The 20885-nt window shown below is 52.6% G+C and overlaps 8 protein-coding genes across 8 annotated transcripts; 5 read left to right on the top strand and 3 right to left on the bottom strand.

Annotated features, from left to right (window-relative positions):
- Positions 1 to 64: 64 nt before the first annotated feature.
- On the bottom strand, positions 65 to 2893 carry N7459_008639 (uncharacterized protein; the record flags this gene model as incomplete). The annotated part of the gene is made up of 1 exon (XM_056947807.1): positions 65 to 2893. The coding sequence occupies one exon, from the start codon at positions 2891 to 2893 to the stop codon at positions 65 to 67; it is 2829 nt and encodes a 942-aa protein (XP_056797317.1).
- A 1975-nt stretch (positions 2894 to 4868) lies between these two features.
- Positions 4869 to 7579, bottom strand: N7459_008638 (PA and RING finger domain protein; the record flags this gene model as incomplete). The annotated part of the gene is made up of 2 exons (XM_056947806.1): positions 4869 to 5205; positions 5262 to 7579. The coding sequence occupies 2 exons, from the start codon at positions 7577 to 7579 to the stop codon at positions 4869 to 4871; spliced, it is 2655 nt and encodes an 884-aa protein (XP_056797316.1).
- A 1456-nt stretch (positions 7580 to 9035) lies between these two features.
- Positions 9036 to 10298, top strand: N7459_008637 (uncharacterized protein; the record flags this gene model as incomplete). The annotated part of the gene is made up of 5 exons (XM_056947805.1): positions 9036 to 9141; positions 9197 to 9376; positions 9427 to 9531; positions 9584 to 9856; positions 9916 to 10298. 5 exons carry the CDS (start codon positions 9036 to 9038, stop codon positions 10296 to 10298), a joined length of 1047 nt encoding a protein of 348 aa, XP_056797315.1.
- Positions 10299 to 11209: 911 nt separating this feature from the next.
- Positions 11210 to 13562, bottom strand: N7459_008636 (uncharacterized protein; the record flags this gene model as incomplete). The annotated part of the gene is made up of 2 exons (XM_056947804.1): positions 11210 to 12379; positions 12441 to 13562. 2 exons carry the CDS (start codon positions 13560 to 13562, stop codon positions 11210 to 11212), a joined length of 2292 nt encoding a protein of 763 aa, XP_056797314.1.
- An 847-nt stretch (positions 13563 to 14409) lies between these two features.
- Positions 14410 to 15073, top strand: N7459_008635 (MGR2/ROMO1 family protein; the record flags this gene model as incomplete). Its single annotated transcript, XM_056947803.1, has 5 exons — positions 14410 to 14470; positions 14565 to 14591; positions 14657 to 14686; positions 14750 to 14840; positions 14950 to 15073. The coding sequence occupies 5 exons, from the start codon at positions 14410 to 14412 to the stop codon at positions 15071 to 15073; spliced, it is 333 nt and encodes a 110-aa protein (XP_056797313.1).
- A 766-nt stretch (positions 15074 to 15839) lies between these two features.
- Positions 15840 to 16552, top strand: N7459_008634 (uncharacterized protein; the record flags this gene model as incomplete). The annotated part of the gene is made up of 2 exons (XM_056947802.1): positions 15840 to 15961; positions 16045 to 16552. 2 exons carry the CDS (start codon positions 15840 to 15842, stop codon positions 16550 to 16552), a joined length of 630 nt encoding a protein of 209 aa, XP_056797312.1.
- Positions 16553 to 17497: 945 nt separating this feature from the next.
- N7459_008633 (uncharacterized protein) lies at positions 17498 to 17806 on the top strand (the record flags this gene model as incomplete). Its single annotated transcript, XM_056947801.1, has 1 exon — positions 17498 to 17806. One exon carries the CDS (start codon positions 17498 to 17500, stop codon positions 17804 to 17806), a length of 309 nt encoding a protein of 102 aa, XP_056797311.1.
- Positions 17807 to 18750: 944 nt separating this feature from the next.
- N7459_008632 (leucine-rich repeat domain-containing protein) lies at positions 18751 to 20371 on the top strand (the record flags this gene model as incomplete). Its single annotated transcript, XM_056947800.1, has 2 exons — positions 18751 to 19349; positions 19414 to 20371. 2 exons carry the CDS (start codon positions 18751 to 18753, stop codon positions 20369 to 20371), a joined length of 1557 nt encoding a protein of 518 aa, XP_056797310.1.
- Positions 20372 to 20885: the final 514 nt, after the last annotated feature.

The raw sequence follows: 20885 nt of genomic DNA, 5'->3' as shown, positions 1-20885 counted from the left end.
TATTCATCACCACCATAGTTCGCCTCTTCGAAATGAGGCAAAGAAAAAAAGAGCAAAAGAAGGATCAACTCATCGCAAAGTGCTCAACGTCATAGGGATCTTCGCATGGCGGAAGCGGCGAAGGAGATTCATTGATGGCCCGCGAACCTTCAGTGAACAACGTTTGAGCACGAGCAAAGTGTTCAGCACTGCGTAGGGGCATGTTCGAGTCGATGGAACGGTTCGAGTGGGCAGATGCAGTTCGAGTCGGGGCATCGGAGATTTCTGCCTGAAGCAAATCGAGTGGCGTGCGGCGAGAGGACACAATTGGGGTACGCGTTCCCGATAATCCCATGCGAGCCGAGATGGGAAGCTCAGAGGAAGGACGTAAGGTCGTAGTCGCAACGCGCAGTGCCGGATGCCACGGCGGAGCAATTAGCTGAGACGATGTTTCATTCGACTGATACCTGGTCCGCGCCGCACTGGCTTCGTAGAGAACTGACCGTTCGTGGTCTCTGATTTCGGCGAATGGAGCAGGAGTCGGAGGTCTTGAGGAGACACCCACGGGCGTTATTTCATCAGACCAGGGAATTTGGCCTCGACTCCAGGGCAACGGGGTCCGTGGCAACGGAGTCCGAGGCGGAGGAGTTCGTGGCAGCGGAGTTCGTGGCAGCAGAGTATGCGGCAATGGAGACCGAGACGTTGGAGGATTATTCGTAGGAATCGATTCTGGAAACGGTACAGCGCAGGAGTTGTTGAGGAAGTCACGATGAGCAGTACCCGTTCCCCATGTTTCGGCCTGTCTCCAAGTGGGCACACCCCAGACTGGATGGTCGCGGCCAGGCCAGTCAGGCCGGTGACGGGGCAGGCGAAATTCACCGAGACCCCGGTTGTTCTTCAAGAGAGGCTTCTGGCAGTTCGAATAACCATTAGCATAGCCGGCCATGTTGCGGATCACAGTCTCCCATATTGATACCCATGCCTGATATGCTGGATTTTCAGCCCGGATACGTGCATCCGGCAAAAATGGATCTGGGGGTACCCCTTCGTTCGAAGTGTAGTTGGGGTTCGTGGTGCTGCGATGCTGACCCTCACGCTGCGAAGCGTGCTGTCGGTCCGCCTCCCGCTGTTCAGGGGTTTGTTTCTCTTTTTCACGGTGTTCAGGATTCTCTGTTCGCACTCGTCCAGCAAGAATGTCATCCTCCCGACAAAGCTCCGCTGCTGCCCTGGCTGCGCGCATCAGGCTCTCTGCCTGAGTTTCCCCGGGAATTCCAGTGCTGGCAGTAGGAATTGGGACGGGAGGATCTCTGAAAGGGGGCAAGGGACGAACAAGTCCTAGATAAGGACCAAATACCAACTCATCATTGTCAGGATCCATCAGTGAGGGCAGTAACACACGTCTCGGACGAATTTCAGGAGCTGCAGGAAGTAGGGGAAATTCACGTAAAAATTGTTCATCCATGGACCCGGGGCGTGGGAATCTGGAAATTGCTGGTCTGACGCGTTGATTAGCTGGAGCAGGAGGAGTTTTATCAGGATGAACTGGCTGGATTTCAGGCGTGAGTGGAGTCTGCTGGATAGTTTCGCTTTCCACGGTCACTTGGGCCATGCCGGTAGCCTGCTGGACATTTAGAGGACCTGAACTAGCACTTGCATTGTGAGTATCCTTCTGACGTGAATGCTCCACTGGTGCGGTAAGTGGATTGACTGTCGTATCTTGAATGGACAGTCCAGGTGCTTTCTGAGAATTCTCTTTCTTGGTTACTTGAGCGGTCGCACCTTTCTCGGGCACAGTGTTCATCATCTGAGTCTGGGCTTGGGTGGGCATAAAAGGTGCCACAGTAGGAATCAGGCGGTGCGAGGCTTCAATGCTGTTTCTCTCGGAAGGCTCAGTGGGAGCTCCCTGAGTAGCAGACGGCATCCGAGCATGTGTCGGCTGTCCAGATGTTGTCATGGATTGACTGGGGGTCTGAGTAGGTGCAGCTTCAGACTTTTGGGTGGCCTCGTTGCTAGGTGTACACAGTGAGCGAGGCTGAAACGGCTCCACAGTTGGGATAAGAGGACGTGAAGACAGAGTAGCTGGTCTTTCAGGTGCTTGGGGGATATTTTGTCCTTGGTCAGTGACAGATACCATAGGCGGCTGAGTCGGGAACGAGTTGCGAGAGTTGCGAGGGTTGCGAGAGTTTTCTCTAGCAGCAAACCCTTCAAAACGAGGTCCTGTGGGAAGCTGGCCTTGGTTATTTTCACCTATGTTCGTGTGTGGGATATCACGAGAGGGAATGTTGATAGCCTGGGGATTTTGATTGTAAGACTGAGCAGGGATATTGAAAGACTGGGTAGCTTGGCTGTAAGTCTGAGCATTCGGTCTGTAGGGCTGGAAACTTGGGTTGTAAGCCTGGGGAGCCTGGTTATGAGGCAGGGACGCTTGAGCATAAGGCCCAGCCTGGTATGGATATTGAGTGCAGCAGGGTTTCATCAGACCATGATGATATGCCGGGCCATGTGGGTAGCTTGGAGCTGTGATAAATGGCATGCCATGTTGAGGATACGGCGGGACAGAGGCTGTAGTAGTTGAATAAGGTGGGACGGCGCCATGACCATGAGTAGCAACAGGGCCCCAGGGAAACTGATCATGATGCATCATGCCCTGCGGAAATGGATATGTGCCAATCGGACCATGTGAAAACGGTGGGGCGACAGCCTGCGGACCGAAAGTAGATGGCTGGACAGGACCTTGTTGAGGAGCGGGCTGAGCAGCTCCTCGAGGGTCGTTACCTGGACGAAAAGCCCCAAGACCTGGGGGCGCCGGACGAGCAGTGCTTGCCGCCGCAGGGCCCGTTGGCACCCCAGGAAACTCGGGGTACCTGCCCTGCTGGCTGGGCTCGGAAACTTCGTTTTGATGTCCTTGAGACATCAGGAAAGCTGGTGGAAAGAAGGAAGGAGGTCCCTGATGAGCGAGAGGAAATGGTGGGTGGGTAAAGGAAGAAGGAAGAAAAGGATTCAGCGGATGTTGAGAGATATGGGCGGTCTGGCCCCCAGGTAGCTGTCTCTCACCAGTAAATCGATTTAGATATGAGGCACGCGTCCGCAAATCCTCCATCTGTCACAGTACCATATTAGTCGGACTGATCCTTGCTCAAACTCCCAAGACCCCGACAATATGATCCTCATCTACACATATTGCCTAGCCTCGACTTTATGAGCACAACAACGTACCTGTCCTGGAGGCCCAGAAGACATGGTTAGTTGAAAAGCAATACAGATACCTCAGGCTTCAGGACTGACCATGCTGTGCATATGGGGCACCTTGCCCCCTTCTTGGGACCATGGCACTTTCTTTGTAGCAATCCACCCACAACAAAGCACCACGCCACCTTTCACCAAAGCCCCAGGTTTGTGGTCTTATTGAGTGGAAATTATGAGCGGTCGACTGCTCAAATCTGCATGACTATCATGTTATTATCAGTGGAATGAGATGAAAGGCTGACAATAAAGCGTAGATTACTGTCTGAGGATCACTGGGGAAGATACGCACCTGTGGACTAGACCATTCTTTGGGGTTCACCCAAACTTTTGAAGAGCCAGCAGAAGTAAGCTTCTTCGAGCAGGGCACTCTTAGCCTATGCGTCCAAATATCGGGTGCTTGCCTATGTATCAAGGTTAGCACTAAACATAACATCGATGGTATCAGATGCATGAGAATGTTGCAAGACCTCACAACTTGGGAGGAAACATCATACTCACAATCTCAATACCTTCGTTGACTCTTTCTTAGCTCAGGTTCAAGCGTCTCGCGGTGTGAAATGGCGTGGTGATGATTCTTGGGTCGAGTCCTTCTGGAGGAGAATGTGGGTGATGACAGGGAGTCGTGAGAAATCACCATGAGGTTCATGTTGTGAAAGATTGATACGAGTAGCTGTCATCGTGACAGTACGATTGCTTGGTTTAACTATGTCGTCGTAATCCTGCGACGAGGAGAACCGGCGGGTGTATCTCGATGGCCGAGACTCGGGGGCGCCGAGCTCCTCGGCATGCCGAACCTTCTAAATTAAGCCACGGAAATAAATTACGACACCGAACGAGAAATTGCAAAGGATGCATTACGAAAGCGAGGTGTGACATTGTTACTGCCAGCCTCAAGGACATTTTCGCATATCATACCCTGCATCGAGATCAAGATCCACACTTGCAAGTCGCACGCGCTATCACAGACCCATCTCATGCTCTTGCCACCAGAATTCGGGTTCTGACCGTGTAGATGGGTTCTTCGGACACCCATCCCGACAATTTCTCCTTAGTCTCCCAGGGCTTACTCCCTTGTCGTCACCTTGGCTAGTATACAACAGGGTGATGATCCTGCAAATGGAGACATCTACGAGGTAGATTTGTGTAGAGGTAAATAAGTCCATGAGACTGCGGAAATACGGCTGGTTAGGTACCATGCTCCAAGAGCCAGGGATATTGCATATTATGATACTATTATAGCCATTGAAAGACACACTACAGAGCAACGATTGGCAGCTTCATTGAATGACGAGGGTAGATTCAAGTACAGGACAAGAAGGATGGCCCGTCGCCGGCCGAGCACAGGTTAGGGATGACAGTAAAGCATCAAGTGTTGGTATCCATTGTAGTCTTTATCCACTTAAGAAGAGAGATGGTGAAACGATTGGCCAGCGGGGTATATCCCAGTCGTTTCAAGAATGCTGGCAGATGCGTTGCAGCCGCCTAGCACTCCGAGATGTACCCGCAGAACGCCCCGCAGATTGAATGTCATAAGGGAATCAAACGATCGCTAATACGGCATGCGTCAAAGAAATAGAGCGATTCCTACGTGTAGGCAGGAATGATGTTAAAGAAAATAAACACAAGAAGTCAACGAGGACTGTTCAACGATTCCGGTCTGCACGAGTCTGGTGCCAGATAGTGTCACCACTGAGGGCAGAAAAGCTGAGGGAAGCCAGGTTTCTCCAACTTGACTGTGGCGCGGAGCTCGCATGACCATCAAGGCCAGCATTCTGCTCGGTATCTGAGTCACCATTCACGCCAGCAATGAGAAGAGGAGTGGAGGGTGCATCGGCCCCTGGATCCAACTCCTGGGGAGGGATGTTGTTGGATTGTTCATCTGGATGGCGAGAATCATCACAATGGTAATGCGCCATCGAACGAACGACATCACCCTTGCAAATGGGACAAGTTCGGCGGCGGGTTGTCAGCCAGGGGGTGCTGGAGACAGTTAGGGAGGATATCTCGAATGTTGGGATGAGTACTTAGCCACTTACATGCATTCTGCGTGGAATTCGTGACCACAAGGCAAGCTCATCACCCGGCTTTGTCCGTCAATATATTCCTCAAGGCAAACGACACATTCCACTTGTCTTCCTGTGTATTTGCGGCGCCACAAAGTTGAGCCAGACTGTAAAGGAGTGGACTTCTCTCCTTTGCTGGAACCCGAATCTCTCGTGGTTCCAGAAAATGTTTGCGACCTCGAACGAGTTGGTCGAGAGGTGCCCGAGCGACTACCACTACCAAGAAGTGGAGAGGTTTGTGAAACCGTTCCTGGGCTAGATGGTCGGGGAGAGCTAGTAGATGATGAAGAACTGCTGGAGATTGTGTGATAAGTTCGCACAGGAAGACGCTCAACCACAGATTTTGGAGCACGCCAACGGCGACGCCGAATGCGAGATCGGAGTAGCAAGAGAGCGTAGACCACCGTGAGAGTCAACAGTGGGCTAACCACGAGTACCAGAAGTGTATCAAAGAAGGGGCTCGTTGACATGCTAGTAGGTGTCAAAGTAACCCAGAGACCTTGATGCTCCGAGAGCATGGTGGCCGCAGGGCTCGAGGAGGGAGCCAGGTCTTGGATCTTTTGGGATGCCGCCACACTCTGGACAGAAGGGGAGGAAGATGGTAGAGCATCACTGACATCTTGCTTGGGGCTATCACCCCAGCCAAAGTGGCTCGCGAACCAGCCCTTGTCGGATTCCTTCTGGGCTGTTTTGGCATCTGTTGCAGACTCCTTCACGGTTGCCTCACGAACATTCCCGGTTGACTTATCAATACTTTGATATTCCCCACTGCCGGGGGTGATGCTACCGCCTCGAAGGACGTTTGGAGTAGAAGACGCCTCTGTCTCGAGAGCGGGGGTTTTCAAACCGTCCTTCCCTGTTGTGGAAGTACTGGGTATCGGGAGTGTGTTGCTCCGGGGTAGCATGAGATCTGGATCTCTCCAGTCCTGAACACCGATAACAAAGTCATCGTCATGGAAACCGCCAGAAGGCTCAAGTTGAGTACTACCTAGATTCTCATCGACCTTGGCTCGGCTGCGGCTGTTGGAGCTCGTCAGGCCTGTTGGCGAGTCAGAGCGGGTCCCAGTGGAGCCCCAGGAGCCTAGAACCATCCAGTCAATGTTTCCACTACTGGGAGGACGTCGGCTGTCTTCTGGATTTCTTGAGCCCCCACTCCTGTTGCAAAGCCCCAGGAGCGAACCGATAGCACGCAGGAACCCACCACTCGAGTTCGAAGTCCCCGCAGGTCTTGCCTGTGACGTAGAAGAACTAGTCGACGTTGGCGTAGATGCGGCAGTTGCGGTCGTAGTTTGCTTTCTTTGCGCGTCCACGTCGGGGTGACCTGCAATTTTCGCTTGAAAAGCTTTTAACGCCTCACCCAGACTGGATGTTGATCCAGAGTGAGCGGGGATCAATGATGAAAGCAAGTGGGCAGTGGTATGGGATGTGAACAGGGACGGGATCGTGACATTCGAGGTGTCGCCCCTTGCATACATCGTAACCAAGTTGCCGCCTCGGGTATCGTCACCAACGATCAACGCGACAGCACCCCGGCGCTGGGCCCATTTGACTTTCTCGAGAAATCCACAGCCACCGCGGCTCAGCAGTACAACCTTGCCCTGGATTTCAGCGGTCTCCTGCAACGATTGTATATCCGCATGTGTAGATTGCTTGACCTGCACGTAGTCTCCGTTTTTCTGGTTCGCACCAGTATCTGAAACACTAGACTCCGGCAATGGATGGTGGAGATGATCGTCAGTGCCATCGTTCGATGAGGGGGGGACCGTGGCGTCACTTCGATCGCTCTGCCAGGTGGCCTCGGCCTGCGATGGCAACCGGGGCCAGTTCTGTGACACTGCACCCTCGTTCACTGTACCACTTCCAGAGTTGCCGGATTTCTGCTCCGTGACTCTGAAAGGAGAGTCTTTCTTCTTGTGACCAGCGCCTTCGCCCCAGCCGGGAATATCGGAACAACCCAGTTCACCTTCAACACCGGCAGCCAGTCCTCCTTCGCCAAAGCCACTTCCCACCCAGAGTTGACCGCTTAGGCCTTTGCCCGGTAACAGGGGGCCGAATGCCGCAGGGCGAGCAAGGAAGAAGGTGGAGTTGTCATCGGTGAGACTGATGATAGCCGACGGAGGAAAGAGCGAAGAGGGGATGTTGAAGGAAAAAAGGGCGTGCAACCCAGACGTCCGACCAGCGAACGTAGTGGGAGTCGCTACATTCGACGAAGAGAGCGCGGAAAAGATGGTGAGGATGATGGGGAAGAAGATTAGGCAGAAAAGAACAAGGAGAAGGCGTGGCGGTCGCATTTCTGGCAACTGAACAAGCCACCGTGGTTCAGAATTTGCGGAAGATGAGAATGAGAGGATGAACGTTCACAAGAACGATTTGACGGTGCCAGGGCTTCCGTTGTACGACGATGCTGACGGGGGCCGGGACCTCTTACCAATCCAATGGTTGGCGGCAAGCGAGCAGGCGGCCACTCATCGAGGACAATGAGCAGCACCGCTGGTCAAAAAGAACCGACGGCCACAACCAACACACCCGGGGAACAAAGGGGGGGGGGGGGGGGTATAAGGGATGGGAGGAGGGAAATGGCAAGTCAATCAGGTGGAGAAGGGGAGGCGAACTGATGGATTAGCTAAGCCGCTGTGACGGCATAGATTGCAGTCACATGCTGACTGCCTAAGGCATTGACACACCACCTGATGCGCCCGTCTAGCCGAGTCTTGGCCCACCGTTCATGTTTTCCACAATCTCCCTCGCGATTGATCATGAGTCCTTCCTCTCCCAGTCCACTAAGATCTCCTCCAGTCCAGTCTACAGACGCTCTTGAAAACGTCCAGTCTCGATGGTCTTCCAAAGTCTCCAGGTCCTTCGCCGATCATGTAATCATGCCGCCAGGCAACCGCATAAGCCACCGCTCCTTTGGCTTTTCCACGTTCGACTCACCGGCTCACAGTCGTGTAGGAAGACTATAAGGATCAAATGCACTTGCAACAAATTCGGGGACAAGTTCGAGCAGCGACAAGACTTCGCATACTCAGTGCACACAGAGATGTACATAGATCCACCTCCCAGTCTATGTAGTGTGTATGGTAACTAATTAACTAAGTAGTTAGATTAACTAGTTAGCTCTCACGAATTATATATTCTAGGAAAAAAGACCGAGAAATATGGAAGGATGGCTCCTGAATATGAGCCATTAGCTCAAAATGTCGTCTAGGCATCTGGTGCTCGAAACCTCCATTAACGTGAAGAGAACGCTGGCTGCATGACCGTGGATATATCCTGCAGAGCAGTCCCTGGTTACGTTTTCCATTCTCTCCACTCCGCAGGATTCCACGCGGTAAAGATATCCCTAAGGCCCCAGTTGAGTGGCGTATTTGGTCTTCAATATCTGGAAGCATGACGACGGATGACATGGTCGGCTTTATTTGTTCCCCCACAAATATTTGTCCCGCATTCCTCATCGTGCCACTGGAACGTCATGACAGGCTGGGGAAGACCGTATCAGAGCTCTACTCCTCCGTGAGTGGCCCTTCTCCTCTTATCCATCATGTGGCATGTCGTCACTGAGTTCCACGAGTAGACATTGGGCAATGGATCGGTTGTGGTGAACGTAAGAGCCAAAGCATTTAAACCCTCAATAGGACCGACCTCCCCTTTTGTGTCAAAAACTCACAGATCGACAAAACCCAACCCTCCAGTTACACATCCTGTCCCAATCTGGTTTTTTTTTCGATCCTACACACAAAACTTACCATGGAGAAAATGATGCACAAGGTCAAAGATGCCATGACTGGCCACCATAACTCGGAGAGCAAGGAATACTCTCATGACCCATCCAATAGGGCAAACAAGATGGATGGTGAGCTTGTCTTCTGAATGACGTACGGCCTGAATGCCTAACTCGTTTACTATAGATAACCGTGAAAACTACAGTTCTTCCATGTCTGGAAACAAGGACCATGGCTCCAGCAGGTACAACTCATCTGCCATGGATTCTACCAATCCCAGTAACTACACATCAACTATTCCGGGTGTAGGAGGCCTCAGCTCTAATCGCTATGACACCGAATCCAAGATGAGCCCTCAAGTGAATGGTGAGCGTATAGAATTATCTCGCAAACTCACATCCGCTGACACCCGTAAGACACCAGCAATGCCTATGACAACGCCTACCGCTCGGTCAACAAAGGCTCCGGCGGCTATGGTTCTGGCAATCAGCGCGAGCCCAATATGCCCAGCAGGATGGATGGTCAGACTGAATCCTTCTCCAAATGGCCTTCCACGCTCTAACATTTCGTCAGACATCACCCACGGCAATAGCAACACAGGCATGAGTGACTACGGAACCAGTGGTTACACCTCCGGCCAGTATGCCTCCCGAAAGGGTCCCGGTGGCTATGATTCGTCTACTATGGGCTCGAATGTCTATGATTCCAGCAAACACACCGGGAACTACAACACCGACTCCGTTCCCTATGAAGAGACTGGACGCTACGGGTCGAACAATATCAATGCTGGCCCTCGCGAATCGAAGATGACCAGTAATCTGGACTCCCGCTTCGACGGCAATTTAGGTGAGAGCATAAAAAGGTCTATGGTGCTTCTAAGGTAAAGACACTGAGTTCAGATTTAGACAACCGGCACACTTACGGGGCCACCACCACCGGCAACACCACCTCCACCGGCCAGATGGGCGACTACAGCTCCAACGTTAGTTCCACCGGTGGTAGCAATTTGCGCAGTGATCCTTCTCATGGCTACAACACTCGCTCCGGCAACACAGGCTCGAATATGACGAGCCAGACGGGGAACCGTGCCGAATCGGAAGTCAACAATCGTGCTAGCCAGCAGGGCTTCGGCGGTACCGCTGCCGGTGGCAGCAGCTACAACACACATGAGACTGGCAAGAGACGAACCTCAGGTCCTCACAGCTCCAATCTTTTAAACAAGCTTGACCCTCGGGTGCGCAGCTCTGACTATGAAGGCAACATCAGCGGGAACCAGCGGGGATTGTAGGCGTTTTGACTTTGATGTTATTACGGCTGTTCTATCGTGTATCAGTAGTTGCGGACTTTGGTCTAGTCTCCAATATTGAACCTCGTATAGCAGTTATTTGCTATGACTCTAACAGGTACTTCGATAACTTTATTACGCGAGTATATAGTGGCCTCAGAACCTGCCTTTGTGAGATAACGTTTACCTTGATCGAGTACAAAGTACAAAGTACAAGGTACAGCGGAGCTCTTCAGAAAGAGAAACATTTTATTGATCTGTCTATCCTACGGCGTAAAAATTCTAGCCCAGGGGGTGAATAGATGATGCGCGTGGGCAAGACTACGTTAGCAACCCGCAATCCTACTTACACAACTAGCCTAATCGGAGAGTTCCAGATACTCGCTCGTGGGCATATGCTCATCAATAGGATAGTGATTTCATCATATACAGGGAAGAGAAACTGCTCGGTTTGAATGGATGAAGGCTCATTCATGGGAACAAAACAAGGGTCAAGAAAAAAGGCAAGAGACTGTGTGGGCTTAAACGTATGAGACGAGGGATATGAAGACAGGTGTGACGAGAATGAGAGAAAAGGGGTTCATCCAGGGAAAAAAGATCAGGACATCCGTCACCAAGGTGTCATGATTGGCGCGAATTAGGCTAAAGCCGTGATGAGACACAAAGGACAAGAGAGAAAGTCAGGGTATGCAACGTATGCAATATGACGGCTGCAAAACCAACACCGAATCCCAGAGAAATCAAGTAGCTAGGCACCGAGGCCAGGATACAAGGATATCAAATCGTCAAGAGTAATAAAGTCGTAGGGGATGAGAAGGATCATGCTGGGTCGCCCAGTCTTAGGCGCCGACTTTTGAGGAAAGACAATCGTTACCGTGCCAAGAAGAGCAATGAAGCGTGGACCCAAGGCCCATTTATTTGTCCATCTTTTGCCACCCATTGAGATAGGCCATTAAACCAACCCCAAGCAGAACCACGCCAAACATGGACGCAAAAGGACTTGCTTCCTCCAAAAAGCCGCGACGATGCCATTGGGTAGCCAACGCCGTAGCTGCTGCATCCATCTCTTTTCCTTTTAAAGAGGCTGGGTCGGAATGCTGCACTGACGCGTCACCCTTCTTGCTGGGCTCCGCGGCGCCATTTTCAGCTGGTGAGCTATGTTCAGAAGTCGACTTGGCCGTATCTTGCCCATGGACATCTAGCTTGGTCTTGCGAATAGCAGCCGCAGCCGTAGCTTTCTCGTCGCGTTCACGGCGGTGGTCTTCGATCAGCTCCGCTAGTGACTTCCGCGAGTGGGCATTCTCGTTCTCAGCTTTTTCTGCACGGTCCTTGAACGAAGCCACCTGCTTCCTCATTTCTTCCATCTCTTCCATCATGGTCTCGAGACGTTTTTGAAGCTGTGCAGTGTTCACGTCTGGATAAGAATCTGGTTTGGTAGCTTCAGGATCCGCAGAGGCTTCGGATGGCGGAATTGACCCGTTGGGTTGTTCCGCCTTCTCCACGTCCTCATGCTCGCGTTGTGTCTCCGAATTATTATCCGGGAGGCTATCAGTCGAGCCGTCGGCGCTCTGTTTCGCATGCTCCAATGAGGAGCGCATTTCCAACTTCTTAACTTTCTCCTCTGCAGACTCGCGCGCAGCCTTCTCCTGGTGGAGAATATCTTCAAGCTCCTTCATGCGGACACTTTGGACGTCAATTTCTCGTTTGGCAGATGATAACGCCTCAAGAAGTGACAGAATCTGACTTGAATCACGCGACACCGGAGAACTTGTAGTGGAGACCGGCTTTTGCTTATCCGTGTCACTACGTTTCAAGGGTGAGAATGCATCCATGCCACTTCGAGGCGCATCTGGTTTCTCTGGCAATGGTTGCTGTGGTGGGGGAGCTGGCGGGTCCGAGAATCTGGAGAAAGAGTCCACGCGCGGCATCTTGGGGCGGCCATTTATTTGACGTGGTCCGCCATTCTCGAGAGAAGGCTTGGTGGCTTTCTCTTTCTCGGCATAACCGGGTTTCATGATAGCGTTCAGAAAATCATCGGTTTGGCGAAGATCCTGGGATTGTTGCTTGGCTTGTTTCAACTCCCCCTGCAGAGACTGTTAGCAATTCCATCGAGGATGACCTTGGCGGTTAGTTGGACATGCATACCGTCAACCTCTTGACCACTTGCTCAACAGAGATGGGCGAGTTCCAATAATTCATTTGACGTTGCTGTTGCACGGCGTTAAACTGGCTACTCGCGACGCTCTGAGAACTACGAGTACTCAGATTGCTGCTGGATCGCCCACGTAGATGAGAGAGCGGTTGGCTGAGAGGTGAAGGGAGAAGACCGCCACCCGATGCGGGATCTAGATCTCCGAAGTTAAGATCCAAGATGTTAGGGGTGGTCCCATAGAGACCAGCATGCTCAACCTTGGCAGAAACCTTGTGGTGTACAATGGTATTCTGATCCTCACTGACGATGTCGATTCCCAGTTCGAGGGTATCATTTTCTCGCAACTCATGAGGCTCTGACTCGCGGTTCTCCGGCGACAGGCGGTGGCCATTGACGAAGGTACCGTTTGATGACTTGACATCACGGATCCAAATCTTTCCAGTCTTATCGGCCCAAATCTCAGCATGCTGTCGAGAGAGAACTTTAGAATCAAAGAACCCATTAACCGGGGTGGGCACTGTTTTTGCATTGGTCTGGCGACCAATTCGAAGCACTTCGGAGAAGAAGGGCACATTAATTTGTTTTTTCTCGAATGTACCGTTCATGGGAGTGAGAGTAAGAATAGCAGGAGGGTCTGCAGACTGCCCATTGGTCTGCCGAATACCATTCTGCTGGGATGACTGTAGCATGTGCTGTGAGGGGACAATAGACGGAGGCTGGTGAATGGCGGACATTGTTGACGATGCAGTTGGCCCAGAGGAGAAAGCAGGAACCGGCTGGGATCGGAGGTTCGTTACTCCTGCTACCGCTTCGGCCTTGGTGTTAAACCAAGGACTTCTGATTGGCTTCTTTTTGGATGACCAAGTGCCTACTTCGGTACTGGAATTCTGTCCAGCATGGGTCTCTGATTGAGTGTTGGTCACTGTCGCCGTAGAGGAAGATGACGAGAGGGAGGACGAGGAGTTTGATCGCTGAACGTGCTTCCGCGGCATAAACATCCGGGATACTTCTTCCGCATTCACTGACGATAGAGCTCCTTCTCCTCCGTCACCAGTGCTGTACCATCCCAAGCGAGACCCCGATTGCACACTAGGCGGTGATGCCACAGCAGTCATGGAGAAGGATGGCTGAGAGCGTTCGATACTATTTGTCCTGGCGGTGATTGGCAGTCGCAGATTGGTAGAACGACGGTGGCAATGAGGATATTCCAAGAAACAGGAAGAAGACAAAATTAATAATGATTGTTGTAGCGCGGTTTTTGTTCGTGGTTGTGGTCGTGAATGAGTAGTGTTCCTCGATTTCGCGAAGGGCCGTTGTTTTTCTTGATCTCGGGCGGCTACTTCAGGACGGTCGCGTTAGCGCTGTCGGTGCTTGCCAGACAATCCAGTCACCCAGGCCCAAACGGGCTCAAGAAGGAGAGGTGCGAGAAGAAAGCTGGGAGTAGTATGCAACTAACCGGCTCCAGTTCGTCTCAAGAAGATTTAATCACAGTAGAGGACATGAGAGTCGGTGGTCCAGACCAGGGAGATGTGAGGTCGTGCCGAAAAGTGAGCAGCGACCGGTGTCTCACACCGTCCAAGGACAATGGAGAAAGTGCAGGACCGGGATGCCGCCTAGCCAGAGGCGTGAGGCCACCCTAGCAACGATGTAGCAAGAAAGATATCAAAGCCCGAGGATAGTCAGCCATGAGGAAACTGGCCCAAGGGAGAGGAGATCGGCTGGTCTCCTGCTCCCTTGGCAGCCCCGGGCTGGTCACGTGTGCTATCTGCACGTGCAGTGTGTCCGTTGGATCACGTGTCCAGAGCGGAGGCAGTTCCGTTCCGGGGTGCGCTGAGAGAAAAAGCTCCCCATTCCTTCCCAGTCGCCAGGTGAATTGCCTAGCTTTGCTCGGCTTCAAGCTGCTGCTGATCAAATCCCCTTCATTTTTGCTACCACGTGGAACTCAGGCTTGCTCTCTATAAGATGCCTGTCGTTGCTGGCCCTGCCCCAGGGGGTCCTGCGGGTCCCTCGACCTTTGACAAGAGTACGTTGTCAGCCCTATCACATCACTTCGAGCATTGTAATGCAATGCGATGCGATATGTTCAATCATGGAGAGTGAGGCTAATCTGAGTTTAGTGAAAATGGGTGCTATGATGGGATCTAGTACGTGAATCCAAAAGGATTACATCGTCATCGACTGAGCTTTTGCTGATATGGTTTTGGTTTAGCTGTCGGTGGCATCATGGGATTCATCATTGGTGAGTGAGCTCCCTTGTCCCAGTTTATATAGATTTCATGGTCTGGAAGCTTATGGAGCGAAGGAACTGTGACCATCTTCCAGTATGGCGCTGGCCCTAACGGTGTCATGCGCACCCTAGGCAAGTATATGGCCGGCTCTGGTGCGACTTTCGGGTATGTTCCTCTGCTATATTTCTCCCACCCTACCCTTGTTTCCAAGATCTTGAGCGTGTTCTCTTATGTCCTATTCCATGAACTAACTAGATTCTCCCTTCGTGCCCAGGCTTTTCATGTCCATCGGTAGCGTTATCCGTTCCGAGGGACCCTACAACGATGCCTGGCTCCGCGCCCGTGGCCCCCCGATGATGCTTCCGCGCCAGAACCCCCTACGGCCGATGCGTCAATAAACTCGATGATCCTCACTATTCTTGGGAGTGCTGCCAAGGGAGACGTGACATGACCTACCAACTTGACGGGGACGACGTGTACGATATAAGCAGAGTTCGATTTTGAGCGTTCTCAACAGACCTGTAAGGATAAGGAATGCCGTTGGTGCAAAGCTATACGCAGGCCGTGGTGGACAAGTTGGAGTCACTAGCCACCCAGCTTGCGATGTACATACACCAAACACATCTGAGGTCACTCAGGTATAATGCCAGACTCGGGCGTTGCAGCTGGGGCTCCTAGCTTATGTTCATTGCCTGATCTCTTTGTTATCTTCTTCGGTAGATGTCTCATGAAACAGGACTTGTTCCATACGATCAGTCACTTCGCAAAAGGATTTGCTGGGCCTGGTATGGCAGCTAAACAGATCACGCCGACAAGTACATATTTGTTTTTCTTTAGCCGGCGCGCTAGGATCTCTGATACGTGTGAAAATAGCCGCCTAGACATCTATAGTCCACGCATAAGCCGAGACAGACAGAAAGACCTGTGGTGCTGTAAATGCCGAATCAAGACAGGTGCCGTCACGTCAATTCGATTGCCGGGTTTGTACGCTGGGTTCGTGACCAAGGTATCTTATTTTGCGGTGGTATCTATTTACATGGATGACCGCCCAGTCAAGATCGATGCTAGCCTCAACCTCCAGAGGTCCACGGGCATAGAGAGTATGGTGTATAGTGGCTCAACTCATCCTGATGGGAAACAAACCAAAACAATCATCTCGACGTGATGATTGAGCGCCGCGTTTTGGCAGTCATTCGTCTGGCTGCCTTTTCCTTCTCCCAGGCCATTCCGATCACTCATTTGCAGAGGCAAGAAGCGGCATCCGCTGCTGTACCTACCGACCTACAGTATGTATGTACATACTGTACATTCTGATATTCAGGATATAGTACGTACCACCAGCTTTACCAAACCGAAGACATGCTCGCAGGAACTCGAAGCTCAGTATATTTCAGAACGGGCATCAGAACACAATAATCAGGACCGAAAGTGTTCACACCAACTCCGAAATTGAAAATTTGGCTGCAAGAGATCGGAGAGCGAAAGACTCGGAAGGATCAAGTGCCTTCTCTAATCCCCGGACTCGTCGCCACAAGCGGAAGGTGTGCAGGTCGATCGCCATCGCCCATGGTGGGCCCGTCTTTCCCATGGAACCCGCTAGGAACAGGCAAGCTGCGCTCGAACGAGCCCCGATTCTCATTACTCTGGTGGGGTTCACATCCCACTACCGCGAAGGACTGTGCTGTCTCTCCCGCACTACTTTCAGCCTTCCGGGCACCAACCGAGTCATAATGAGAGAATTCCGCCAGTCTTGGATCATGCTGGCCAATCCGGTCGTTACCATCGGTCCTGATGAGAAAGCCCCCAGACTAGGCCCGGGGCAAATTACAACCAACCAGGCTCGAGCAGATCCGATTCATCCGTTCCTGCATCCATGACGCCAGGGGTAAGACAACACAGGGCAGAGGGGACCGGGCATCCGCGGTGAACGCTCCAAGGGCAACTGAGAAACCTGCAGGCCTGCATCATGTCCCAGGAAAATCTTCATCTCAGGCACCCGCACACCTGATGGAACACACCCCGAACTCAGAGGGTTTGGAGGTCAGGTTATTGTTGGCTCGTTGGCACAATACAGACATGTACACATGGTAAGGATTGGCCCCGACAACATCGGGCATCATGTCCACGTATTCGGAATCGTCGTTTATCTCCACTGGCCAGGCTGGACAGCCCTCATACCGCCTCGATAGTCCATCCATGACGCGACGCAGTGATTGTTGACATACCAAAGTCCCTCGCATGCGAGCCCGAGGGTGAAGTCTGTGCGGGTATCGGACCCATTTCGTGTTCCACCTTGACGCCCTTGGGCGAGTTGGCTCATAACAAATCCTCAAGTAGCGTAGGTCTGACTGCATATTGGGCCCCATCGTTCGATTTCGGGCCGCCCTAATTCGCGTAGTCCCAGAACGGCGTGCGCATCCCTCCAATCGTAGGCGCCGCTAGTGCAGAAAAATCCATAAAATTCACCAAGGCCTCTAGAAGTGGCCGAATTGGCCTTTTCCCCAGGTTGGCCGCTCCCTCGTGCCTGAGCCTGGTATTTAGACTGCATGCCACGCCCTGTCATACTGCTTCCTTTCCTCTCCCTTTAGCCGCCTTGAACTTCCCTCATTCACCCCCCTCAGTCACTCATTATAGTCACTCGTTTATACTCTCTTGAGCCGCGCTCCCACGTTCTTTCCCTCCAAGTCTCACTCGTTCACGCTCAAGGCCAGATACTTGGTGACGTGGTTCACTGCCGGCCTCATCCTCGAGTAACCTCGTCGAGCACGATCTCAATTGAAAACTATCCCTCCGAGAAGAAAAAGACCACAAACTCGGTGACAATGCAGATCAGCTCTCTCATCACATCCTTCCTCTGCTTGGCTGCAGCCCAGCTCGCTGCTGCGGAGACCACCACCTCGGTTTCGACGACAACCATCACCAAGACTCTAATCAGAGTGAACTCGGTCACCCCGACGCCCAGCTCCAGCCTGGCCACCGTGGCCGCGACGTCGACTCCACTTCGAGTTCCCATCTCAACCCACGCCGTGCCCTCTGTCGCTATGACCGGAGGCGCCGTCAGCGTCAACGCTGCCATGCCCGCGGCGCTGGTCGCTGGATCCTTCGCGCTGCTTATGGGCTCAGCCCTCTGACTGCGGTCGCGATTCATTAACGAGCATCGATTTCAAGCTCCAAATGCTGTCAGATCAGAGAGGCGCATCATTGGCCTTGACCATTCACATTCCGACGTTGGGGCTACTCGTATGCTTCTTGGCATCACGCCGTTCATCTCCAGCAGAGCCGAGGTCATTTTTATTCGGGATTCATAATCTTCGCTTCTTCTTTACTTTTTTTACCTTCTTGTCTTAAATTCTCTTGGTTAGCTGGAGAACCCGATTCGGAGAGGAAACGGCTTTATGGACTTCAAATACCCCTTTTAACGACCTTTTGAGACACGATTCGATGCTGTCTTTTCTTCTTTCAACTCCAACTTTTGTTCGATTCTCATGTCCATATTTGTTTCGTGTATTGTTCTCATGGAGGCGCTTCTAGCACTGGCATGTCCTACTCTTAGGGCTTGATGTGGCGCTAGATGCGAGTGCAAACCAACAGCCTGTTGCTGGTTGAAATCCCAGCTCCAGACACTCGACAACAATTGGCACCTATTTTATTCTTGATGTGAAGACATGAACGTCTACAATGTTGACTTTGACGTAGCGTAGATCACGACGATCGAGCATTCCAGTGGACCTGGATGCCGCCTCCTCCGCGGTCGACTGATGCCCGTGCGCCCACGCGTGCGGCCGCTTTGGGAAACCAGTCGTTTGATCCGATCTTATCTCGGGAACTATTCGTCTTCAAACCCCTCGCCCGTCTTCCTTCCTGCACATTTCCGAGGGCGATATCGCGTTGGCCGTGGAAGCTGTCCGTTCGTTCAGGTGCTCGATTCGCGCGCGTTTGTTGACATTCGAGGTGAGCTCCACCACGCGTCGCTCCCTAAACTCCCGGCGCATCGCCCGCCACCCATCGAGTCCTCCGGACACGCCTGGGAGGACAATTGCAGCGACTCGTCTGCGCTGCGACTCGGTTGCTCGCAATGGACAGCGAAGTTCCGCTGCCTCCGCCGCGGCGAATCCGGCACCGTTCGCCGGCGCGCGCGGGCACCTCCCCCTCGAGCTCAATCGCATCGTCGTTCCGGAAGGCGCGTCGGTTGTCGCGTTTCGATGACCGCTCGAGCCAGCCATCGAGCGATCCTGCGCTCTTCTCGAGTGATGATATTCCCGCGTCCGGGCTGGAGAATTACAATGCGCCTGTGACTGGCGGGGCTGGGCGCAAGCGGCGATATCGTGGGACCTGGTGGGGTGAACAGGTTATTGATCCCAAGAGGAAGAGGGCCGATTTCAAAGAGAAGCGCCAGGTAGACAGCGGTGTGTGGATGGGGAGCGATGAATCTACGGCTGAGTCGCTTTTGCCTTCGGAGGATGCGTCGGCCTGGGGTGAGGATCTCCTGAAGACAGTACTTGATCCGAAAGCGACAGGCAAATATCCCCAGGGCCTCGCTCTGCCGAAGGCGACCGCGGCGCCGGTGTTACCTCTACCGATTTGGAAAGGGCTGCACGAGTCGGAGCAACACAAGTTTGCGAGAGCGGTTGTGAATGACTGCCTCGAGAAGGGGGAAGACAGCATTGACCTAGGGTAAGCTCCCCTCGTTGCGCAGTGAAAATAGAACCCTTTTCGTCCTAACTATTCACTCCCCCAGAAACTTTGATTTGAGGGAGATTCCTCCAGGTCTGCTTCAGCCACTGCAACATTTGACGAAGTTGCCCTCGGTGAAGGAGGCTCCGCTCTCTGAGAACGCCTATAGCTCTCTGCAGCCTTTTCTCCGCGTATACCTTTCCGGGAACTCATTGACGACGCTCAACAACGAGCTCTTTGAGCTCGGTGATCTCAAGGTCCTCAGCGTGCGGAACAACAAGCTGTCAGAGATACCGTATACAATTCAGAAGTTGGCTGCGTTGGAAGTCCTCAATGTCTCAGTCAATCTACTCACGCACCTCCCATGGGAGCTGCTACGGCTCCTCCAACATGGTGAACTGAAACATTTGACCGCATTCCCGAACCCATTCCCATCAATTGAGGAAGGCGAAATCACCAAATGGCACCGTCAACCAAGGAAGAGCCAGGAGAATGGAAAGCCTGAGACGTCTCTGGAAGACCAGCTGAGATTCGACGAATATGAGGGCTCTCCTCCCAAAAATGCTTGGGCTACGATCCACGTAGCTACGAGTCCGATAACCCGACGAGACATGGAGGGAAACCCGATCGACGATGGCTCAGCTTCTGTTGTGACACCCGTGGCATTGCCACCATCAAGCTCCACGCCAAGCGCTCCATCACTGCGCGAGCTCGCCCTCCGGGCCGTGTGCAAGCTACCGGGTCTCGAACAAGTCACCGATGACGAGCTAGACGACTTCCCCTCGCTGGTGGCTCCATTGATGTATCAAGCCAGGAAGATTCGCGCTGCTGGTGGCCAGCGCTGCTCGGTGTGTCAGCATGAATACGTGGTCCCTCGCACGTCATGGCTGGAATGGTGGGACTGCACGCCTCATGAGAGCGGTATGAAGAGGCCCCGGACCTCTGGAGAGAAGCTTCGTCCTCTGCCATTCCAGCGACATGGCTGCAGCTGGGCTTGTGTTCCCCGCTTGCAGAATATATGAGTGGTTTTTTGTGCATTATTCATGGCTGGGCACTGTATATCTTTTTAACTGTATGTACTAGGTTTCGGTGTGAATACATTGTTACCCGCCCTTCATAAGGGCGATCACTTTTCAGTCAAGCTGTCTAGTCTTGGTTTGTATTGGCCAGTGCCACCCTGGGGAGAATTGGTACTGTGCATGCTCTTCGTTTGGGGGTATGTTAATCAATCTAGTGAACATGAGTCATGTCTTTGGCTCTGTTATCCCAGGGCCCTGACACTGGTATCTTGCATGTGTGAACGAACACGGTCCATGTCTATGCGCATATAGAGCTCATCTCTGTATGGCATGAGACGACCAGGTGTCCTTTGATGATGCGACTCGAGGGTCCACATATGGCTTGTGTATTAGAGTCTGGACGCGTAGATAGGCGCAGGTCGACCTCATCCACTGCTTCTCGGATGGTCTCTAGGCAAGATACTAGCCAACATCCGTGCAGGCTATGTCTGGTTGCCACTTTCGGGGTGTATGGTCC

Source organism: Penicillium hispanicum (genome assembly GCF_028827665.1).
Source record: "Penicillium hispanicum strain IBT 35686 chromosome Unknown utg000007l_segment0_segment0, whole genome shotgun sequence".
Classification (NCBI taxonomy): domain Eukaryota; kingdom Fungi; phylum Ascomycota; class Eurotiomycetes; order Eurotiales; family Aspergillaceae; genus Penicillium; species Penicillium hispanicum.
The sequence above is the reverse complement of the archived record's forward strand: the minus strand, read 5'-3'. Positions and strand labels throughout refer to the sequence as shown.